We start from the raw sequence: 22,993 nt of genomic DNA on the forward strand, positions 1-22,993 counted from the left end.
CCCCTTCCCTCCGCCAACCGGTGCCCGGCCCCGCCCCCCCCGCAGCTCCCGCGGGGGCCAATGGGAGCGCGCGGAGGCGCTGCCGGGAGGCCCTGGGCCGAGCGGCGGCGGCCTGGGCGCGCGGGGAGCGGAGCGGAGCGCAGCGCCCCCCCCGGCCACGCTGGCTCCCGGCGACCCCCCCGAGATGCCGGTGCGGAGCGAGCGGTGCCGCGCGGGCGGGGCGGCGGCGGAGGGAGGGGGGACGGCGGCGGGGGACGGCGGCTCGGCCTCCTCGGCTCCCTCCGGTCCGGCCGCCAGCAGCAGCCTGGTGCCGCCGCCCCCCATCAACACGGCGCAGCCCGGCGTGGCCACCTCGCTGCTCTACAGCGGCGCCAAGTTCCGCGGGCAGCAGCGCAGCAAGGGCAACGCCTACGAGGTAGAGGTCGTCATGCAGGTGAGGGCACCGGCCGGCCCCCCCCCCCCCGGTCCCCGCTCCCCGCCTCGGCCCTTCCCGGGCCGCCGCGCTCCGGTTTCCCCTCAGGCCCCGGCCGCCCCCACCCCGGTGTTCCCTCAGAGGCCGGCGCTCGCCGTGGGGCCTGTGGCTGAGGAGGGGGAGACCCCCCCCCCCCCCCCGCCCTGGGTCCCTAGTCCCCTCGGCCCCGCTGAGGTGGGACCAGGGAGGTGGGGGGGGCCCGGGGCCCTCCCTATCCCCCTCCCTGCTCCCCTCAGGCCTGGCAGTGCCCAAGGCCTCCCCCAGCCCGGTGACAGCTGTGGGTCTTCAGGCCCTGGAGAGCTCTCAAACCCCACCTCGGGGGGGTTTCCCTTCCTCACAAGCCTGGGGAGAAGACCCCCGCTCGCCCCCCCAGGCCCTCGCACTCCCAGGCCCCCGCCTGCCTCACCCCCAGCCCCCTCAGGGGCCCAGCACCCCCTCCGTGCTCTCTTTCCCTCCTCCTTGCTCCCTTCCCCTCAAACCCCGCGGACCCGCCGCACTCGAGCCTTTTTCCCCCACCACCTCTTTGCCCCCTTCTCCTCAGACCCGCGGGGTTCCCAACCCGGGGTCCCTCCCCGGTCTGGGGGTGGCCGTACACCTCCATGCTGCGGGGCGGGAGGTGAAGAGCCCGGCTCAGAGCGGGTGTTGTCCCGGGACGTCCCCGCCAGCGGGACAGCCTGTATTTCAGGCCTGGCTGGAAATCAGCAGCGATCCAGCTCCCGGTCCCTGGCTGGCGGAGCGTGGCCTGGCTGGGGCTGGGACCCCGGGCTCCCCATCCCCGGGAGGGCTCCTCGGGGCAAAGCGCAGCGGTTCGTCTGCGGCAGGGACGCAGCCGGGTAGCTGTAGCGCCCAGCTGCGCTGGGGAATCGGGACACGGGCTCACGTGCCTTTCCCGTTCCTCCCCACAGTCATTGTCACCCTGCGTGCTTTATTTTTAGTCCCAGGCATTGGCGCGATCGCTTTGGGCCGAGCTGGCAAGAGGTGTGGAGTCGTTAGCAGGCAGACGAGCCAGGCATCTGACACACGCGTTCCCATAGAGCACCCTGCAAGTCGCAGCCTTGTTCCCAGTTTGGTGGCACGGGATCTGGGGGACCGTGGTTGAGCGTGTAGCGAAAGCAGTGATGAAGCTTGATGGGCATGCTGGCGTTGTGGAGTAGTGTCAGAGCCCTGGGGTCAGCAGATGGGCGAGTGTTTGAACCAGACCGTCTGTTTTCGCATTCAGTCCTCCCCGTGTCAATGAATCCCAGCATGGCAGGGGCTGGCAGGGACCTCTGTGGGTCACCCAGCCCAACCCCCTGCCCAAGCAGGGTCACCCAGAGCAGGCTGCACAGCACCGCGTCCAGGCGGGGCTGGAATATCTCCAGAGAAGGAGACTCCACAGCCTCCCTGGGCAGCCTGGGCCAGGGCTCCGTCACCCTCAGAGGGAAGAAGTTCTTCCTTGGGTTCAGCTGGAACTTCCTCTGCTTCAGTTTGTGCCCGTTGCCCCTTGTCCTGTCGCTGGGCACCACTGGAAACAGTCTGGCCCTGTCCTCCTGACCCCCACCCTGCAGATACTTGTAGGCATTTCTAAGGTCCCCTCTCAGCCTTCTCTTCTCCAGGCTGAACAAGCCCAGCTCCCTCAGCCTCTCCTCATAGGAGAGATGCTCCAGTCCCCTCCTCATCCTCGTAGCCCTCCGCTGGACTCTCTCCAGTAGCTCTTCATCTTTCTTGAACTGGGGTGCCCAGCACTGGACACAGCACTGCAGATGGGGCCTCACCAGGGCAGAGCAGAGAGGGAGAACCTCCCTCGACCTGCTGCCCACACTCCTCTTGATGCACCCCAGAATGGCAGGAGTGTACCTGGTAGGGTTTGCTGTGGTGGGGACATCCCATGGCTGATCAGCTTCACTGCACGCTGCCTGCTCGCAGGGGCTGGCTGTGGCTTTGTGCTAAAAATGCTGCTGTTTTGCGCGTGTCAGCCGAGAAGAGGTGGCTGCCTGCTCTCCCTGTGCTGATCGCAGAGAAACGCCGCTTTTCTTTGATCACAGGTGGGGAAGATCCATCTTCTCGCAGCTGATGTTTACACTTCCCCAGATAACTCGCTTCTTGCTTTGAAGGTGGATCTGGAGATGTCAGGGAAAAGCTTGGAAAAATCCCCTGGCTTTAAAGGTGCTTGGAACAGATGCAGCCCCCCGCCTAGCTTCTACGCAGCAGAAACAGCGAGATGCAGCCCCGTAGCTCAAAAAAAGGGCGACGTAAAAGCGTTGGATCGGGGAGAAAGGCCTCTTTCCAAACGCACGAGACATTGTCTGGCTCCTGAGCAGGCTCTGGCGTGCGCCGTGCTGGGTGCTAGGCAGAGAGAGCAGGCAGTGCATCAGGGAGGCACGGGTCAGGCCTGTAAAATAAGCAGACGGCGAAGCTCAGGGCCGTGCTTTCTTCCTCCAGTCTGAATTATCTCCGTTAAATAGATGGTTTTTACTCTTCTCTCACCTGAGTGCCGGTTCGCTCGTAGCGGTTGACTGGGAAATGTGGGGGCTGGGGGCGTGGGCGATTCTGCCGGTGCTGCTCTCACTTGGAGAAAGCTGTGAGTCTGCTTCCTTCTGGGTGGAGATGCTGGGGTTTGCTTCCCGCTGGAGATGGCCGGGCAGAGGGTGCTGCCTGGGTGTGATGGAGCTGGCGGCGGGGCGGGGGTCGTCAGGCCTGGGGTGTGGGGGCTGTTGGAGGTGAGCTGGGCACCTCTGAACGATCTTTCCGAGTGGTTCCCAGCCCTGGGGAAGGGCTGCTGGCATGAGCGTTGGGCAGGAAGCTGGACAGTCTGTACCAGCTCCAGCTGAAATTAGCCTTGGAGGGGTTAGAAGCTGCTTTGGATCAACTGGGTGCCCCCATGCATATGTTTATGGATGGGCTTTGCGCTCTTTTCCAGCATGTGGATATGGAAAACTCCTATCTCTGCGGATACTTGAAGATTAAAGGCCTTACAGAGGTGAGTGTGAACTGCAAAGCAGCAAGAAAAGGTGCTGCGTAAGGGGTTTTCTTTTTCCTGGTGGGGTGGGAGAAGCTGCCACCAGAAATAGGAAGTGAAGGGACTGAGCATACAGTAAATTTGACCACTAAGTAGTCTCAGAGCTCCAGTCTGTTGTTCTTGGCGTGTCAGACAAACAGGAGGGGCATTGGTGGGAGTCCTGAATGGGGGCAGCTTGTCTGGCGTCCCTGAAGGTCTGAGCAGAACCGAATCTGACCCTGCCGTCAGCTGTAGGCACTCTGCCAGCGGTGGGGTGTCGCTGAAAGAAAACAATCCAGGACCCCAGCCATCAGATCTTTACGTGCTTCCTTCCCCACCCATCCTCCAAGGTTGGCTCGTGGTGTGGGGCGGTCGGTGACAACTGTCTCCCGGGGGTGACGCTTCGCTCGGCTGCGGCGCACCCTGTGTCTGTCATTACACGGGAGCGCTCGGAGAAGCTCCCTCGCCCCAGCCGAGCCCGCTGCCCCTGCCTGCCTTCTCCTAATTCGGTGCCAACGTAAAGCTGAAGAGGAGCACCTTCATCCCCAGTGGGGTGGCTGAACCCAGCCCTTGGGCTTTGCAGCAGGGTATCTGCTGGGGAGCGGAGCTGGCTGTGAACGGTCGCTTGCACTCGTCTGGCTGGGAGCTTCCCCGCAGTCCAGCTCTGCCACGGCTCCGTCTGGATCCGTGAAGGGAAGGGAGAGGCTGGAGGAAGAGGGTGGAGGCTGTGCGTGCGTATGAGTCGGACTTCGAGGCGTGGGGCAGGACGAGTCAGCGTGCTGCTTGGAGGGACGCGAGCACCGGCCTCGGGCGGCCCGAGATGCTGCTTTCTGCTGAGCGTGTGCACCTCTGCGTTGGAGCTCCTGTCTCTCGATGACGAATCTTCTGACCTCTCGTTTGTCTCTCTGCCCTCCTAGGAGTACCCAACCCTCACCACTTTCTTTGAAGGGGAAATAATCAGTAAAAAGCACCCTTTCTTAACGCGCAAGTGGGACGCTGACGAAGATGTGGATCGTAAACACTGGGTAAATGAATGTGGGGGAGCAGACATGGGCCTGGTGCAGTCCTGGCTGGTTTAGAGGTGGGGTGCGGCATGTGCCCGTGCAAGAGCTGTCGGAAGGGCCTGGAAACTTCTCCTGTTTGGGTGTCTCCCTCCTTTTCCCGCTGGGATCTCTGCAACGAGAGGTCCCTTCACAGGCTGTGATCCATGAGGAGGGAGGGGGCGTCTTGTTTTACACTTGCTGGGGTTGGAAGGGGGTGGGTGCGATCCCTGTCTCTTGTTTGATCCCTGTCTCTTGGCCCCCCAGGAGAACACTCCCTTTGTTCTGAAGGCTCCTTGCAGAACGGAGTGGAGAAGGGCAGAGGTGCTGCTCTGGCCCGGGCAGGGCTGTTGGTACCTGTGTCTCAGCCACCTCGGGCCTCTGCTGGGCGTAGGGTGTGTCTGCCGCTGCGCTGGGGAGCATCGTCAGCAGCCGATTGCCTCCCCGCCTTGACCTTTGCTGCTGTTTGCCAGGCGTTGATGTTTATTATGTTGCTGTCAAAATATCTTCCTCTGGAAGTGCAGGAGCTTCTCCAGGCGGGCTGGATGTGGCTGTGGGTGTCTGGCAATCCTCTGTGCTCCCCCGGGCTAGTCCTGGGGTGTGTGTTTAGCCCCTTTGGTGAGGAGCTCCTGGTCTGTAGCATTTTTTCCCTCCTAAACAGCAGCTGGCACCAGTGAGCTCTACTCCTGGAATAACCATCCTGGTTTTTTTTTCCTTTTCCCTTTTGTTTCAGGGAAAGTTCCAGGCTTTTTACCAGTATGCAAAAACATTTAACTCTGATGACTTTGATTATGAGGATCTGAAAAACGGGGACTATGTCTTCATGAGGTGGAAGGTAAACTCTGCATGTCTCCTTCTCTGATGAGCTGCTTACAAGCGACTGACAGAGGCTTGTGGTGCCTGAAAGCTTTTTCAGCTGCCGTGTTTTAATGAAAGATCTCACCCTACCAACCTCGTAACCCACTGTACTTGCAAATTGCAGTGTGACTTCCGTCTAGCCAGCTAATTGCGTCCTTAAGGGCTGCAGTGAAGGCTAAAAACACAACAGGAAAATCTTGCTTGGTGATGCTCCAGAGGTTGAGAGAGTTGGGGTGTGGGGCCGGTGTGTTTGATGCAGACCGGCCAGTCTGCACCTCTCTGTTCATCAGCTGGATCGATTCCTTGCTCTTTATGTGAGCCTTGGGCAGCTGCAGCGGGAGGAAATCATGGAATCACAGACTAGTTTGGGCTGGAAGGGACCTGTAAAGGCCATCCTGTCCAAACCCCTGCCGTGAGCAGGGACATCTTCAACCAGATCAGGCTGCTCGGAGCCCCGTCCAACCTGACCTGGAATGTCTGCAGGGATGGGGCATCTCCCACCTCTCTGGGCAACCTGTGCCAGGGTTTCACCACCCTCATTGTAAAAAAACTCTTCCTTATATCTAGTCTAAATCTACCCTTTTTTATTTTAAAACCATTACCCCTTGTCCTATCACTACAGACCATGGTAAACTATCACTACAGACCATGATAAAAAGTCTTTCTCCATCTTTCTTATAAGCCCCCTCTAAATATTGAAAGACTGCAGTAAGGTCTCGTTGGAGCCTTCTCTTCATCATCAGGCGACTCCGATTCCTGATTTTGCAGTTGGTTTCTGGATTGCAGGGGGCAGGTATTGAACTGAGACTGACCTCATGCACTCTTAAAACTGCTGCTGTTCTCAGTTGTCTGCTTCCCTGTAAGATGCCTACAGTGGCAGGTGGTGAAAGAACACGCTGCTCTGTGCTCTGGGTTGCTGCGAGCGCAGGGAATGCTCAGCCAGGCATGCCTTTGTGTTAATGGGTGCCAGTATTCAGTTTGGGAGGGCAGATTGGGGTGGGAGGGGTTGTATTTGACCAGCATTGTAAAATATGGTCTGTGTTTTGCGTGCAGGAACAGTTCCTAGTCCCAGATCACACTATCAAAGACATCAGCGGTGCTTCCTTTGCCGGTTTCTATTACATCTGCTTCCAGAAGTCGGCAGCATCTATAGAGGGCTATTACTACCATAGGAGTTCAGAATGGTAAGGAAGCGTCCTTCCTCCTGCCGACTGGAGGGCGGCTCCTCAAGCCGAGCAGTGACTCCTCTTCTCCCTGTCTGCACCCTTGGGAGTGTCCAGGCGGTGCTTTCCTGGGCTGCGGAGCAGGCTCGGGCTGGCGGCTGGATTTTGGGCTGGGAGGGAGGGCGTGTGTGCCGTGCCTGCCCAGAGCAGGCTGGCGCAGCCCGTTGGGGTGGCATACAGTGCTGCCCTTCTTGCATGGCCAGGGATAATGGGGCTGGCAGCGTGGCACAGGGGAGATACGAGGTCTGGAGACGTGCTGTGGCCCGGCAAAGCGCCTGTGAGGGATGCTGGGAGGCAGACACACCAGCTGTGGTTCACTAGAAGCATCCCTCCAGAAGCCTTCTCCCCTGTCCACACGCTCACAGGGCTCACCTCCGCTTGCCCTCCCGTGGGGACAGGCACTTTGCTCTGTGATTCAGGGTTCTCCATGCCTTGGCCCTTCAGAGGATGTCGGAGGGGCCTTCAAGGGGGGGCTCGGTGCATTCTCATGTGTAACAGCTTGGCTGCTGCTCCCTGCAGGCAGAAGTCTTGTTAGGCCAATGCTTGGTAGCCCACGGCCCTTTGGTGTTGCAGTAAGGCACGGGGAGCAGTCGAAGTTAATTGGTTGGTTTCTTGTTAAAGCCGTGTGACAAGCAGCTGCGGAGAGCTCTTTCCCCTCTGACAGCCTTGGATATTTGTCGCACGCAGCAGGTGAATCTGTAGTGTGGCTGGAAGCTCTCAGGGGGAGGGAAGGAACCTGGGAGGCCTTCAGACGAATCCCCTCGAGCTCAGCTTTGAAGGACCTGAGTGTCATTTGCAGTCGTAGCAAACACTGTTTGAACATGAAAGTCTTTGAACTTCAGAAGGTGTCCAAAAACGGCAGTCAGCCCGCCTCGAACGCAGGCTGGCTGCGGGTAGCTCAAAGGCACTGGGGTGGAAATGGGGAACGATGCTGAGTCCTGATGGGGTTCTGGCACCGTGGGTAGGTGGGTGTTGGGTGCCTGAACACCTCTGAGGCTGTAATGGGAAGAGAAGAGCCTGCCACCGGGACGTCCGCTCTGCGGCCTGCCGAGCGGCAGCCCCTACTGCCAGGGAAGTTCCGTCGCTCTGTGTAATCCTCTCGTCTGTCTCTTCCCTCTCTCACAGGTATCAGTCATTGAATTTAACTCACGTTCCCGAGCACAGCGCTCCTATCTACGAATTCCGATGACAGCTGTTCAGAACTGATACTGCACGGAAGCAAACCGGGCAGGAGAGCATGGCCTGCCAGGAGAACTGTGTCCCTGTCAGAGCACGGGAATGCACGCTTCTCTCCTGCCCCTCGGACTCGCGAGAGAGAGCCTGAATGTTAACCCACCTAGCCCAAGGAGCGTGGCTGCTGGAGCTTGATTCTCCCTCCTGTCGAGTGGCGATTTGGTCTTTAATCTGGTTTTAAGCTACCTTTAAATGCACTTTCTTATCGCACAGCTAGTTTCTCTATCACTGAAATTCCTCCCGGCTCTCCTCTGGAAGCTGTTTCTCAGTAGCTGGAATCAGTGGTTTGTCCTCTGAGTAATAAGAAAATATAAGCTCAGTGCTTATATTTTCGTTGTTACAGCCTGACGTGGGTTGAAATCGCCAGGACTCGGGGTCGTTGCCCGGATTGCCAGCTCTGATGCTCCCGGAGCCGGGCGCCGGGTGTGAGGCTCTGCTCGGCAGCGAGCTGCTGGGCTGCAGAGTCTGTTGGGGGAGTGTTGGCTGAGGCAGAGAAGGCTTGAACGAGTCTTTGCTTCGTGCTGGCTAACGAGGTTAGCCGGAGCTGCAGAGCTTTCCGGAACGCTGGCCCTTTGGAGCTGGGAGCTGTTCCGGTGTCTGGATACGCCACTGGGAATTAATTTGATGTACGGACTTCCAGGCTCTCAGTAAAGTGGATCTGAACTCTGCTTGTAGGTGTATATTTGCTCTTTACTTAAGTTAAGGGTAAAAAAGGAAAGAAAAAAAAAAAAAAAAAGACTTTTATTAAAAAAAAAAAAAATATTTTTATGGTTCCTTTTCCCAAGGACCCTATGGCAAGTGCACAAGTACTCGACTACATTTTACCGTTTTCACATTGAAAACCGGGGATGTCTGTGTTAGTTTTTTTTTTTTATCTACGTGTGTGTAATCAGCTGGCTGCTCCGGGAACGCGATCGGGGTGCAGGCGTTGAGCGGCGGCGCAGGAACAGCGTTGGGGCTGTCCAGCATTCGTACTCGCCCTTGATGCTTCACCGACACCGCTGCTCGATAGCTTTGTACGAGGAGGGGGGGAAAAAGAGAAACAATCCAACAAACCCCCCCCCGGCAGCTCTCCCCTGACTTGGAAACGTTTCAAGCGATGTATCTGAAGGCTCGTGTGCCAAAGTGCGTGCGTGTGGGGGGGTTTTAAAGACGTTTTGAAAGCTGTGGGTGCAACGCGACGGTCCCACCGGCGGGGCTGTGGCCAGAGTTCCGTTCGCGTTTTCCTGGCTGTGTTAACACCGACCCCCCCGAGGCAGGCTCGTGCGCTGAGGAAAGCGAAGCCCCCGCGTGCCTAGCGCCGAGGTGGCTTGGCTTTCCTCCTTTTTTAACCAACTTTCTTCCTTCCGGCAGCGTGTCTCTCTGGTTTATCGCAGCAGCTGAATTGTTAGTTTAAGCCTTAAAGTATTCAGGTCCCGGCGAGCCCGTTTCCTCCGTTCCGAGTCGGGATCTTGCGTGACCGGAGAAGCGGCCGGCCCGCTCTCGGGAGATGACGCGGGACGTGCCTGCCTCGTGCGTGCTCTTCGGCGCGGATGAGTCCTTTTCCCCGGCGCAAACGGGGCGGGAGAAGCGGGCAGCCCCCCCCGGGATGGAGGGAGCGCCTGCCGCCATCTTGGCCGTCGCGGGTGGGTTTGTGGAGCGGCGCGAAGGCGAGCGGGAGAGCGGCTGCGAGCAGAGCAGTCGGGAAGCGAAGTCCTGGTTTTGTTCTGCTCCTCTCGGAGAAGCTCGAGCTGTTTTGGTGGCGGGGAGAGGGGCTTCCTCACGGCCGCTGCAGGGAGATGCCCCTCTTTGAGGCGGAAGCTGGCGATGCCGCTCGGCTGTGACCAAGAGCGGGGGGCGAAGCCTCCCCTGAGGTGCTGCGTGGGCGCAGGGACCCGGCTCTGGTGGCTCCTCACAGCCCCCCGGAGCTGTCTGCGTGCGATTTTGGTGGCGGCACCGGCCTCGCTGCGCTCCCAGGGCTGCGACGTCAGCATGACGCCCGGGTTTACGACGCGCTGGAGTTGAGTTAATGCAGTGGGCGTTGGCAGAAGCTGGGTTAGGAAGGATCCTGGGGTTGTTTAATATGTGTAGCTACCCCAAAATCCTCCAAAGTTTTTCTTTGAGACTTGGTATGTTGTGAGAAGGGTGGGGAAGGAGCGTCCTGCTCTCTGCCTGTTTCCTTCCCGCTGTCCTGGAGCGAATTTCGGCTGGAAGCCGGGGCTGCCGGTGCGATGCCGCCCCGTGGGACGTGTGCGGTGGGTGCGGAGCAGGTCGTGGAGCCGAGAGGTTTGCAGGGGCTGTCGGTGTTCAGAGTTTCCCTCCTCGAAAGCCTTCCTTTGGGTTTTCTTTGACTCGTGTGAGCTAAGGAGAGGTGTTAGGTATGTCGCGGCATGGTGAGAGAGCCGGCCGGGGGTGGATCTGTGGTGTGGAGGGAAGGAATGGGGTGTTTGGCCTCAGAAGAGGTTGCGATGTCTCTTTTTGACGGTGCTGGCGGCAGAAGGGGTGGGCAGACGGAGTGGGGGCTGCAGGCGTTGCGCGGAGCTGTCGTCGTCCAAATTAAACACGAAATGTATTTAAGGGGTCTGTCTCTGTGTCTGTCTGTCGGCCAAAGCGTTTCTCGGGTCCGGGAGAGAGCTGGGCTTCATCTCTTCCCCTCGAAGGTTTCTCCAGAAATCCCAACAAGCTGCTGATTGCCTTAAATGCAGGATCTGGCCTTAATTAAAAGCAGGATCCGGCCTTAATTAGAGGAGCAGGAGGGGGCAAGGTCTGGTGGGGGACTCCCTCTGAAACCCCCTGATTCCTTGGCCCTTTCCGTACGAGCAGCTCCCGTTAGCCCCCTCCTTAGCCTCCCTTCCCGGGCATCTCGCCCACCCGTGGGCACCCACCCGTGCCCCCCGGGCATGGCGGCGGGCGGAACGCGAAGCGCGGGGCTCAGGAGGCGGCCGGAGCGGCTCGGCGGGTGCACAAGCACCGCCCGCCGAGGGCCGGCCCGGACGCTTGACGGAGACGGACGGACGGACCGGCGGCGCTTCCGGCGTGCGGGGCCTGGGCAGCGGGCCGGGCCGGCCCCGCCATGGGCATCCTGGAGAAGATCTCCGAGATCGAGAAGGAGATCGCCCGCACGCAGAAGAACAAAGGTCGGCGGGGGGGGGAGGGGGGCTGAGGTACCTGGGGACACCGGACGGGGCAGAGCCCTTGGCGGGGGGTCAGCGGGGGTAGGCCGCGGGGCCCCTCACGACAGCCGCCCGCTTTCCCGCTGTCGCTGCGCCGGCCCCCGCGGGTAGGAGGGCTGGGGCCGAGCCGGAGCCGAGCCGGGGGGGGCCCCGGGGGAGCCCCGGGGGAGCCCCGAGCCGTGGCCGAAGGCCGTCAGGTAAAGGCGGGGCTGGGGAGCAGCGCGGGGCCCCAGCACCTTCCTGATTCTGGAGGCTTCGGGCTGTGGTAAGTCACAGAAAGGGGAAAAAAAAGCAAATCCCATCATCTATGTCCTGGGTTTCTCACCCTGCTCTGTCACAAAGGAGATTCTGCGGAAACAGCTGCCTCCTTTTTGCCTGTAGCGGGGTAAATCACCCAGAATCCCAGCATGGCAGGGGTTGGCAGGGCCCTCTGTGGGTCACCCAGCCCAACCCCCTGCCCAAGCAGGGTCACCCAGAGCAGGCTGCACAGCACCGCGTCCAGGCGGGTCTGGAATATCTCCAGAGAAGGAGACTCCACAGCCTCCCTGGGCAGCCTGGGCCAGGGCTCCATCACCCTCAGAGGGAAGAAGTTCTTCCTCCTGTTCAGCTGGAGCTTCCTCTGCTTCAGTTTGTGCCCGTTGCCCCTTGTCCTGTCACTGGGCACCACTGAACAGAGTCTGGCCCGGTCCTCCTGACACCCAACCTGCAGATATTTATAGGCATTTCTAAGGTCCCCTCTCAGCCTTCTCTTCTCCAGGCTGAACAAGCCCAGCTCCCTCAGCCTCTCCTCGTAGGAGAGATGCTCCAGTCCCCTCCTCATCCTCGTAGCCCTCCGCTGGACTCTCTCCAGCAGCTCCTCATCTTTCTTGAACTGGGGATCCCAGAACTGGACACAGCACTGCAGATGGGGCCTCAGCAGGGCAGAGCAGAGGGGAAGGAGAACCTCCCTCACCCTGCTGCCCACACTCCTCCTAATGCACCCCAGGATCCCATTGGCCTTCTTGGCACCCAGGGCACACTGCTGGCTCATGGTCACCCTGTCGTCCCCCAGCACTCCCAGTCCCTCTCCGCAGAGCTGCTCTCCAGCAGGTCAGCCCTAGCCTGTACTGGTGCCTGGGGTTGTTCCTCCCCAGGTGCAAGACCCTGCACTTGCCCTTGTCCAAGTGTTTTGCTGAGAATAAGCCAGTAAATTACTTTCATGTGTGCGAGCTCCAAGTCAGACGTGTCTGTGAAGCCTGTCCAGGGGAAAAAAAGATCGCTGCATTTCTGCAGCGCTGAAATGAGGGGTGTGAGGGGGGGCCCGTGCCCAGGAGTGGCTGCTCCCCCCGTGACCTCCCCTCCTCGCCCGGGCGTCCCTGCACCTGCTGCCGCTCTGCCCTGCTCCTTTTGCCTGGGAACGGCTCGGCTGTTCCCCTCGAGTCTGACTTTTGAGTGTTTGCTCGCGGCGGGCAGTGTCTCAGGAGGTTACAGAACCGCCCAGGGGCAGCTCGTGTGCATGGCCGTTGACCAAGACCGGTGCCGAGTGGGTTCCTCAGGGCTCACTACTGGGACCGGCGCTGTCTGACATCTTTGTTGGTGACGTGGACAGCGGGACCGATGCACCTTCGGCACGTTTGCCAACGACACCGAGATGCGTGGTGCAGGTGACGGGCTGGAGGGAAGGGATGCTGTCCAGAAGGACCTGGGCAGGCATGAGAGGTGGGACCATGTGAGCCTGGTGGAGCTCAGCAAGGGCAAGCGCAGGGTCCTGCACATGGGTTGGGGCAATCCCAAGCCCAAATCCAGGCCGGGCGGAGAACAGATGGAGAGCAGCCCTACCAAGAAGGACTTGGGGCTGCTGGGGGATGAAAAGCTGGATGTGAGCCACCAGTGTGCGCTGGCAGCCCAGAAGGCCAACCGTGCCCCAGGCTGCATCCCCAGCAGTGTGGGGAGCAGGGAGGGGGGGGTTCTTCCCCTCTGCCCCACTCTGATGAGACCCCCCCAAGAGTTCTGGAGCCCTCAGCACAGGACAGACCTGGAGCTGTTGGAGCGGGGCCAGAGGAGGCCCCGGCAATGATCCGAGGGCTGGAACCCCTCTGCTGGGAGGAAAGGCTGGGAGAGCTGGGGCTGCTCAGCCTGGGGAAGAGAAGGCTGCGGGGAGACCTGACAGCAGCTGCCAGTGCCTGGAGGGGCTGCGAGAGAGCTGGAGAGGGGCTTTTTACAGGGGCATGGAGTGACAGGACAAGGGGTGATGGTTTTAAACTGAAAGAGGGGAGATTTAGATCGGGTATAAGGAAGAAATTCTTCACCGTGAGGGTGGTGAGGCCCTGGCCCAGGCTGCCCAGAGAAGCTGTGGCTGCCCCCTCCCTGACAGGGTTCATGCCCAGGTTGGATGGGGCTTGGAGCACCCTGGGCTGGTGGAAGGGGTCCCTGCCCAGGGCAGGAGGGTGGAACTGGGTGGGCGGTAAGGTCCTTTCCAACCCAAATCATTCTATGAGCCATAGTGTTTCTTTTTAGGAAGTTTCTTATTTGTAGAAGTGAATTATCAGCAGCTTCTGTCAACCAGTTGTTGTGTTGCGTTATTCCAGCCACCGAGTACCACCTCGGCCTGCTGAAGGCAAAGCTTGCAAAATACAGAGCTCAGTTGCTAGAACCCTCCAAATCCTCGGCCGCTAAAGGAGAAGGCTTCGATGTGATGAAATCTGGAGATGCCCGGGTGGCGCTGATCGGTTTCCCTTCGGTGGGTAAGGTCAGTGAGTGTCTGCAGTAACCCCGTGGCTCGTGTGTTTCCGGGTTTGTGCTTAGCGGCGGCTGTAAAGCAGAATCCGTCTTCTCTGCATCTTTCACCTTCTTTCCATGACTTAACAGAAAATTATTTTATGCTGAGAGGTGGGAGTTAGAGCTGGGGGAAACACTCCTCCATCTGGTCTGTGGTGCCCCGGGGTAACAGCCCGAAACCGGGTCTTGCCCAGCTGCAGCACGGCTGAGAACATAGGTGAGGGCACAGGGTTTAGCTCTGATCAGCGAAAGCGCTGGCCGTCGCGTCACCGCGTCAGTCCCTGTGCCTGGAACAGCCCCAGCGCGGCTGCTGAAAGCCGTGGAGCGCTGCGGCGTTGCTGGTTTTGCTGAACGCTTGCCAGCGCTGCCGGTTGCGTGTCTCTAGTGACGCCGCTCTCTTGCATTTCAGTCCACGTTTTTGAGTTTAATGACCTCAACTGCCAGCGAAGCTGCGTCTTACGAGTTCACCACCCTGACGTGTATCCCGGGAGTCATAGAAGTAAGTAGGCTTCTCCTCCTTTCGGCGTGGCAATGGTAAGAATCCCGGACATGTAAATGTGTCTGTTCACGCCACTTACGCTTGTGCTGCTGCTCGGAAGCGGTGATCACAGAATCACAGATTCACAGAATCACAGAATAACAGCATGGTTGGGATTGGAAGGGACCTCTGTGGGTCACCCAACCCAACCCCCTGCCCAAGCAGGGTCACCCAGAGCAGGCTGCACAGCACCGCGTCCAGGCGGGTCTGGAATATCTCCAGAGAAGGAGACTCCGCAGCCTCCCTGGGCAGCCTGGGCCAGTGCCCCGTCACCGTCAGAGGGAAGATATCCAAAAGGATATCCAAGGTCTCTGCTGGCTTCTGCTTTAAACTTCAGGAGGTCTTCAGTGCTGGCGAAGTCAGGTCTTCTGCAGCCTGCAGTGCTGATTTAGCGCTTCCCTGCGCGACGTAACTCGCGCAGATTGACTGCTGGAGCGGGGTTTCGTGTGCTGCCGTTCGACTGACCAGAGCAATACGGCGATTCTCAGCTGAATTTTTTATAACCGCTATTGGCGCCATTGACCAGATGGCTGGAAGCCTTGACAGATTTGTTTTTAATGAAGCTTTAAAAGAGGCAATCTGTACTGCGATCAATTTGGAAAGAAAATACAGCTACTCCTGTCCTTGAGGAGTTTTATTAGTGGTGGCCTAAGCATCCATCAGTAAAGCGAATGATAAAGGGCATCAAACTGAAAAGTGTCCAAGAGCAATCGGAAAATTTGGGTCGGAATTGAAAGCAGAGTTAAATCATGAAAGTAACCGTACTGGTGTGAAAACGCACACAAATATTGTAACGCGTCCAAGCGCAGCCTCAAGCTGCAGTCAGCTGCTGAAGCCGTTGCTGAGGACTTCACTGCCACAGTAGCTTGAAAGCGAGTGCCCCTGCAGCTCTGATGGGCGGGAGTCTCCCGTTCTTCCCTGGAACACGTTGGAATAGTTCTGACCTGTCTCAGTAAGAGGTGGTGGCACTTGCTGGTGACGGTGCTTTCACAGAATCACAGCATGGCAGGGGTTGGAAGGGCCCTGTGTGACTCTGTGGGTCACCCAGCCCAACCCCCTGCCAAAGCAGGGTCACCCAGAGCAGGCTGCACAGCACCGCGGCCAGGCGGGGCTGGAATATCTCCAGAGAAGGAGACTCCACAGACTCCCTGGGCAGCCTGTTCCAGGGCTCCGTCACCCTCAGAGGGAAGAAGTTCTTCCTCGGGTTCAACTGGAGCTTCCTCTGCTTCAGTTTGTGCCCGTTGCCCCTTGTCCTGTCGCTGGGCACCACTGAACAGAGTCTGGCCCCGTCCTCCTGACCCCCACCCTGCAGATACTTGTAAGCATTTCTAAGGTCCCGTCTCAGCCTTCTCTTCTCCAGGCTGAACAAGCCCAGCTCCCTCAGCCTCTCCTCGTAGGAGAGATGCTCCAGTCCCCTCCTCATCCTCGTAGCCCTCCTCTGGACTCTCTCCAGTAGCTCCTCATCTTTCTTGAACTGGGGATCCCAGAACTGGACAGAGTACTCCAGGTGGAGCCTCAATAGGGCATTAGGTCTCATTAGACCGAGAAAGTAAGGCTTTGGGGCTTTTGTCTTTCCGTTTCGCCATCTCAGGATAACGCTGCTCTTGTACTGTGTGGTTTTCGCGGTGCTTTGTCAAACTGCAGCCGTGTGATGCTTGAGGAGGTCAGGACCCAACGTACCACAGTACATGGTGTCGAGCGCAGCTTCCTCGGAAGCGCTCTGGAGGCTCTCCGGACCAAACGGAGCCACCAGCTTTGCGCGAAGTTGTCCTGCTCCGTCAGGTTCATTCGGTTCCACTCTCTGCAGGCCTTGGACTCCAGCGCCTGCTTGGGGCTTTCGAGGCAGCTCAGGTGCCCTGCGCAAAGCTCTCAGCTCTCCGTCCCTCTGTTCTCTTTTCAGTACAAAGGGGCCAATATTCAGCTGCTGGATCTGCCCGGAATCATCGAAGGAGCAGCACAAGGTTGGTGGATCTCTGTGTTCCTCTAAAGTAGGGATTTGCCCTCAATAGCGTACCTGGGCGTCTCGGATGTTAGCAGGTTCCCTGGGCCTATAGTTACCACATTGGCTTTCCAAATTTTGGAGTCCTTGATCTTATGTGAGGCACGATTCTTATCCCCGAGCCCACGTAAGATTCTATATGTAGCAGAAAGATGCTTTCTGGAGGTGGGAGCCAAAGCAAGGCAGTCACTTCTCACCTTCTTGCATGAGTGTTAGCTTGCTCATCTGTTTTCTGGTAGAGAGGAAATCTAAAGAAAGACGCTACAGAGGCGGAGGGGGAAATTACAGCTAAGCAGTAACCTCTTTTGACTAATTTCCTGGGTTTCTGCCAGTCCTCCCATGACTCCTGGTTCTGGGAAGAGGTGTTGGCTTTGTCCCTCTGCTTTGTCGTTGTCCAGATTGGCTGGTCATGTCCGAAGACGCCTGACGAAACCTTGGAAAATCTCCTAATTGTGTTGGTTGTTTTTTTTTTGGAGGCTCATGGCCTGATTAATAAGGTCTGTCTCCTTTTTGACCAGAAAGTATAGTTACCTCTCTGCGCAGGGGCTGCAGGCCCACGTCGCTGTTATGGGCGAGCTGGCTCCGCTCCCTGGAGCTGCTGCCGTTGCACGTGTCTGGGGCCGTCTGTCCTGCTGGCAGAGATGCCATTTCCACCCGTGCAGCCGCACGCAGATGGCTTTACACACACTGGTTCAGGTAACCTGTGGTGTGGGAGCAGCAGCAAAGAGTATTTGTCAGGGCCTGTGCTGGCCATGGGACAGTATGGGTGGAGCAGACACGCTCGCTCAGGGCCCCCCGGCAGCTGACCACAGCCCGTGCTGCGCTGCGGGATCCTGTTCCTCGCTTCCTCGCAGCTGTGCAGGGCGGGAGTCCCGGTCTGTCGCAGGGCTCGTGGCTGGCTTCTCTCCCTGATGTACAGCCATCTCCTCTCTCCTCAGGGAAGGGCAGAGGTCGGCAGGTGATAGCTGTGGCCAGGACAGCAGACGTCGTCATCATGATGCTGGATGCCACAAAGGGTGAAGTACAGAGGTAAGTGCGTGCTTCTGGGCACGTGGAGCTGTGGGGTGGTGGGCTGGGTTCGGGGGTTCCCACACGCCCAGGAAGCGTGCCCGCTCCCTGTGTGTCCTGTGCGTGCTGGGGAACCAGTATTTAAGCTACTGAGTGTGAGATGGAGGTTGTGCTCCACTAGCAGCACGCTAGCTGACTGGGAGCAGCATTGACAGAGCTCTCTCCAAATCGCCACTTGGATTTCTCAGCTGAAGGATCGCTCCCGCAGGATGGCCGTTCAGAGATGGGGAGCTTAACCTAGATTTCCGCCACAGGCTCTGTCCTGCGTTAGCTGTGGTTTTTGGGTTGCAGTGAAAGCTGCTGGTGAGGCTGGGTCTACGATAGTCAAAAAGGAAAGGTATGGATGTGACCTGTCTGGCCCAGTCTCAAGGTACTAACGTGCAGTTTTCCTGCAGGGCCTTGCTGGAGAAAGAACTGGAATCTGTAGGAATCCGGCTGAACAAAAGCAAACCAAATATCTACTTCAAGGTGAGGTTTCCTGGGCTGCTGTGAGCACAGCTTGTGTCTGGCTGCCCGCCCAAAGCCGAGGTCACTGTGTGCTGCCCCTCGTGCCGGACAGACTGAAGGCAGGTTGCGGATTTTGCGGACAGTTCTTAAGTTGCTTTATTGCCTCCCTGCAGCCGAAGAAGGGTGGGGGTATCTCCTTCAACTCAACTGTCACATTGACTCAGTGCTCCGAGAAGCTGGTGCAGCTCATCCTCCATGAATACAGTATCCTTTCCTAAAACGGGAGACCTCGGAGCCGTCAGCAGCTCGTGAGTCGAGCGGTGCCTGCTGTGGGACAGCCTTGTCTTTGGTGCCTGCTGGGTTGAGAACAGCCTTGCAGCAGCAAGCTCAGCCCCTTGGCGCGCAGTGGCGTGTGGATGTGTTGGGATTTGGGCCTTGACGATGTTCACCTCAGAAATCTTCAACGCTGAGGTCCTCTTCAGAGAGGATTGTTCCCCTGATGAGTTCATCGACGTGATTGTAGGCAACAGGGTCTACATGCCGTGCCTCTACGTGAGTATCTCGGGAAGAGCCTGCCTTCTGCAGCACCGAGCACCTCCATTCTGTGCTGAAGGAGACACGGGGTCTTCCTGGTCCCTAAAGCAGTAACGATTTGGGATTTAGCAGCTCGACAGGGAGCTTTGGCTAAGCTTGATGTGCCTGGCTGTGCTCTGCGTGTGTTCCCTGTGCCCTCTTGTGGCTGGCTCCCGTGGAGCAGCGCAGGCTGCGGGGCCTGGTGCCGTGGGGCTTGCTCCCGCGGCGCGGAGCCTGCGGTTCCTGTGCGGCAGGCTCTGCGCTTGGGTTTTCCCCTGTGCCACAGGTCACTTAATGGCTCTGACAGCGGCTGGGCCTACGGGGAAATCCAAGATACTGGAGAATGCGTTGCAAGTCATCCCAGCGGGAGGACTTTAAAAGGCCCAAACTTATATTTAGGCTTCTGAATTTTCACAGTTTGTTTTACTAAAAGCCTTGGCTTGTCCTCTGGCTGACAGGATGTGAGTTCCTGTTTCAGATGCTGGAGCTACCTGGTTATACCTACGTGTGCACATCTTACTTGCTTGCAGTGTTGCTGAACTGACTTCCTAAAGGGTGTGTTGTTTTTCCTTTGGCTTAGGTTTATAACAAGATTGACCAGATATCCATGGAGGAAGTGGATCGTCTTGCTCGGAGGCCCCACAGTGTTGTCATCAGGTAGGCGCGTGTCGCGCTGGCCCGGGTGGTGTGGTTCATTTCACAGCCCTTTCTCCAGTTTCTCCCGAGAAGGGGCTTCTCCCAGGGCTGCCCGCAGCCGCTTCGGTGAGAAGCAGAGCCGCCGTGTGGCTTCTTCCAGGCTTCCTTCCCCTGGAGAGGCAGGCTGCTTGCCTTCTCCATGCTGTCTGCAAGCCAGAGTAAGCCAGTCGAGCTTGTTTCTTTGCGAGTGGTGATATATTTGACTGGGGCTTGCTGCTTCAAAGCTGCTTGCCCTTCTGAAAGCCCCATTTATTTCACCTTGTTTATTTCCTTTCCTGGCCACATAAAAGACTTTTCCCCTTGTTCCTTAGCACTTTAATAAGACATTTCACCTTGTTCTTCTGGATCTCTAAATCACAACAGCAGTAAACACGGAGATGTTCCTGGTATTTTGCAGCTGTGGCATGAAACTGAACCTGGACTACTTGCTGGAGAAGCTCTGGGAATACCTGGCACTCACCTGCATCTACACCAAGAAACGAGGACGTAAGTGACCATTAGCTGAAGAAGAGGTTTAAAAGGCACAAAAAGCTGCTGCTTATCAAAGGCAGACCAGCTGCCAGCAGGGCTTGGGTGCCTGGCTGTCGGCGATCTCTTGTGTCGTGGAGATGCTGCAGTTACGCTCTGCCCTAACCAGCTTTCAGCTCTTGGGAAGGGCTTTCTGCTCCATCTGATGCAGCCGTGCGTATATCCCACCGCGGCCCTCCTATTCTCTCTGCGCTAGAAGAGCTGAATTTTCATAAGACTTTGCATGGTGAGATAAGGAAATAAAGTGTGCGATTTCGCAGCTTTCTTCCTTATTCCACACGCTCTGTGATGAAGTGTTCAGCCCGTCGCTACCCGGGAGAGGTCTCCGGTTCCCGCGGTGAGAGGTTTGGTGATTCCCGTGCCAGGCTCCTGAGGCGCAGGAGTGCCTTTGATCCTCCTTTTGCTTTACAATTTACTTCCAGCTTCTCCCAGTGATGAAGGCGCGTCTATAACTTGCTCCTGGTTGGAGCCTGTGACTCTGAACTTGGGTGGATGTGAGGAGATTAAAGAACTTTCCATGAGCTTGTTAACCTATGAGATCTTGGAGATTTTACAGCAAGCTGCAGAGTGGTTTGGTTTTACTTGGGCGGGTGTGGTTTGCCCTGGGTGGCTTTGTTTGTCCTAAGTGGAGTATTTGGAGTGGAGTTGGAGCAGGCTGTTGGCTGGGTGAGGGGGGGTCACCGTACTTGTGGGTACTGGAGCGTCTGCAGAACTGATCTGATGCTTTTGCAGGTACCCAGTTACCTGTTCTGTCTGGGAGCTGCCAGATGTAGCGGGAGGAGGAGTTTGGGAGTAGTGAGCACAAGGCAATGGGAGATGGTGTCAGCACATTAGAACACACTTGATGGAAATCCAGTGCTTATTTTCCCCCCCTCTCCTGCTTCTCCACAGAGAGACCAGACTTTACAGATGCCATTATTCTACGGAAAGGGGCCTCTGTGGAGCACGTGGTAAATTCTCTGCATCTTTTACGTTTCCTTGTCTGTAGAAGGCAGGTTGCTCTTGGAGCCTGGAGCCTGCTGTGATTCGTAAAGCTCGGGGCATGTTAGTTAGAAGCCCCCAGGAAAGGGCTTCTCCTTTTGTAACCCTTACTGGTTCTGTCTGCCTCAGGTTGCTTTCCTAGCTGCTATGAAAGTTTGAAGAAAATTACTTAATGCAGTCCAGTGAAAAAGCACATGGAAGTGGTGGACTGGGGCTTGGACTGGTGATGCCTGTGTGTCTGTTCTGTATGGTTTCAAGTGCTGTTAACTGGCTGCTGAAGCCACGATTTTCAGTTCTGACATAGACCTGAGCTGCTTCTAGTTCCTGGGTATTGAGCAAGTTGTTTGCACCGTGGTGTCGTTGAGCTGCCTCACGTGATGTCTGTCTGTCTTGCAGTGCCATCGAATTCACAGATCGTTAGCCAGCCAGTTCAAATATGCCTTGGTGTGGGTAAGTGTTTTCCAGCTGATGAAATCCCTGTCCTCGGGTGTCTCTGGCTGGCCTTCTCCTAACCCTTGTCCCGCTTTTGCTTTAAAGGGGACAAGCACAAAATACAGCCCTCAAAGAGTGGGCTTAACCCATATGATGGAGCATGAAGATGTCATTCAGATCGTAAAGAAGTAACCCTCTTTGCTGGTGCCTGGCCTGGTCTTTGATCACTAGAATTGGAACTGACCACATAAAAGCAAAACAAAACAAAAAAAAAGAAAAAGAAAAAGAAAAAAAAAAAAAGAAAAAGGGAGACGTGTTCTACAGCCAAGAAAGCAAGAAAGCTTCCGTGAAGCTCCTTCTCTTGGAGAAAGGCAGAAAACGAGGCTACTGTACTTGCAGGTGGGGATGGGGAGGATGGGTTTCCATCTTGCAGCATTTCAGGCAAAGTAATGTTTCTGAAAAAGGAGCTAATTCTTCCAGGACACAGTTCCCACAGCCAGCAATGTCCCACCCCGGTAGCGTTTGCACGTGGATCCGCGTGTTAACCTACCAGTGGGAAGTTTATAGGTTTGCGTGAACAGATCTGGCCCTGGGCTTTGGGACAGGGAAGCCAGGGCTGAGAGAACATTGCTGATGCTTTGCTGCTTATCCCTTCGCTTAATGTAAGCATTGATCTGAAACAGAAACGAAGTGCTCCCGCCCCTGCTCGCTGGACACGTTGTCTCTGCAGCTTTCACTGTCGGAGACTTCAGTCTCTGCATCCGAGACAACCCCTGGTGAGTTTGTAATGGTCTCGCCTCAATTAACATTAAAACATGGCGCTCTGTGCCTCTCCTTAGCTCTGCGGTAGGGTTTGTAGGACATCCTGGTCCAACTGGTACTGAGAGAGATGAGAAATGAAACTGTGTAAACGAGTGATTAACCTGGCCAGCTGCACCAGGGTACGATCCAAGAGCCGTAGGCTGCAGTGAGGGTTCACGTCTGGCGTGTCGCTCGTCCAGGAGCTGTCTTGGAGCTTCCTCCTGTGCTCTTGTCCTGCCCGTTAGTCCCCAAGAGCGTTGCTGGGGATCTCCTCCTTTCTCAGTCACACCCCTAAATCCCAGTAACAGCTCTTTGAGCTCAAAGTACCATCCCATGCCATGGGTTTTACCCCAGCCCTGTGAAATATTTGTTGCTTGTCTGGATATTTTTCATCAGAAGTCTGGGATTTTTCTGATCATGCTTTTTCATTGAATACCGATGCGGAACAATTCAGAGTGCCTGACAGAGAACAGCTCTTTCCTTCTGGGATCAAGAGCTGCCGATAGCTTTTATTTTCTTTCATTGAATAAGGGTTCGGTCTGATGTGGATTCTTCACTGTGAGGACAGGTCTGATAGCAGGCTTGTCTGAGCAGGGCTCCTTCCCTCTCCTTTGTGCTCCTCCCCGCCCCTCACAAACCGATCGAGCAGAAATGGAAGGATTATTTTATTTGAGAAAATAAAAGTCGCTATTTCATGGGAACTGTAGGTGTCTGCCTGCAGCGGGTAGACGGTTTGGTGTGTTTTCTAACTCCCTTTTTTGCCTGCGGCCACCTGAGAAAGCCTGGATGCTGTTGCAGGAGGTTGTAGGGGGGGAATAGATTGTGAAGCAGCTGCGAGAGGGCTCTGAGGCTTGAGGGGACTTGATAAGGTGTGATGGGAAATAAATAGATATTATACACAATACCCAAGCTAAGAAGGTGACTTTGAACTGTGTAAGTTCCCTTCCCTGTCCCTGGCTCTGTTCACAGCTGGAGTGCAGAGCAAATCTGGGCCGCGGTGGCAGCTAGTGGAGAATGAGCTCCCAACGAGCGGCACTGTGCCTGTGCTGGCTGGAGAAAGCGGCCGCTTCTCTGTGTGAATTGGGTGGGATGCCGTTCCAGCACATTAACTTGCCCTTTAAATTTCCTCTGAAGGTTGCACGGGCAGAGCTGCCCGCACAAAGAGTTCTTCTGGTTTCATTTCGTCTCCCTGAGTTTCTGACTTTTCAACTCCAAACC

At 57.0% G+C, this 22,993-nt stretch overlaps 2 protein-coding genes across 3 annotated transcripts; both read left to right on the plus strand.

Annotated features, from left to right (window-relative positions):
- The first annotated feature begins 60 nt into the window (after positions 1–60).
- Positions 61–10,359, plus strand: GID4 (GID complex subunit 4 homolog). Its single transcript, XM_075436850.1, is given in 7 exon segments — positions 61–90; positions 92–433; positions 3,372–3,431; positions 4,367–4,474; positions 5,223–5,324; positions 6,401–6,531; positions 7,696–10,359. Coding segments are annotated over 7 exon segments (837 nt in total). The 3' UTR covers positions 7,760–10,359.
- A 414-nt stretch (positions 10,360–10,773) lies between these two features.
- Positions 10,774–22,476, plus strand: DRG2 (developmentally regulated GTP binding protein 2). 2 transcript variants are annotated; one of them, XM_075436680.1, is made up of 13 exons: positions 10,774–10,919; positions 13,523–13,683; positions 14,122–14,211; positions 16,151–16,211; positions 17,188–17,278; positions 17,713–17,785; positions 17,938–18,028; positions 18,219–18,316; positions 18,918–18,994; positions 19,431–19,519; positions 20,453–20,511; positions 20,939–20,992; positions 21,080–22,476. In XM_075436680.1, the coding sequence occupies exons 1-13, from the start codon at positions 10,856–10,858 to the stop codon at positions 21,164–21,166; spliced, it is 1,095 nt and encodes a 364-aa protein (XP_075292795.1). In that variant the 5' UTR covers positions 10,774–10,855; the 3' UTR covers positions 21,167–22,476. The 2 variants fall into 2 exon arrangements, with proteins under 2 accessions (XP_075292795.1, XP_075292796.1); XM_075436681.1 differs by having other exon boundaries at positions 13,523–13,674.
- The last annotated feature ends 517 nt before the right edge of the window (positions 22,477–22,993 follow it).

This window comes from Opisthocomus hoazin, chromosome 15 (genome assembly GCF_030867145.1).
Source record: "Opisthocomus hoazin isolate bOpiHoa1 chromosome 15, bOpiHoa1.hap1, whole genome shotgun sequence".
NCBI lineage: Eukaryota > Metazoa > Chordata > Aves > Opisthocomiformes > Opisthocomidae > Opisthocomus > Opisthocomus hoazin.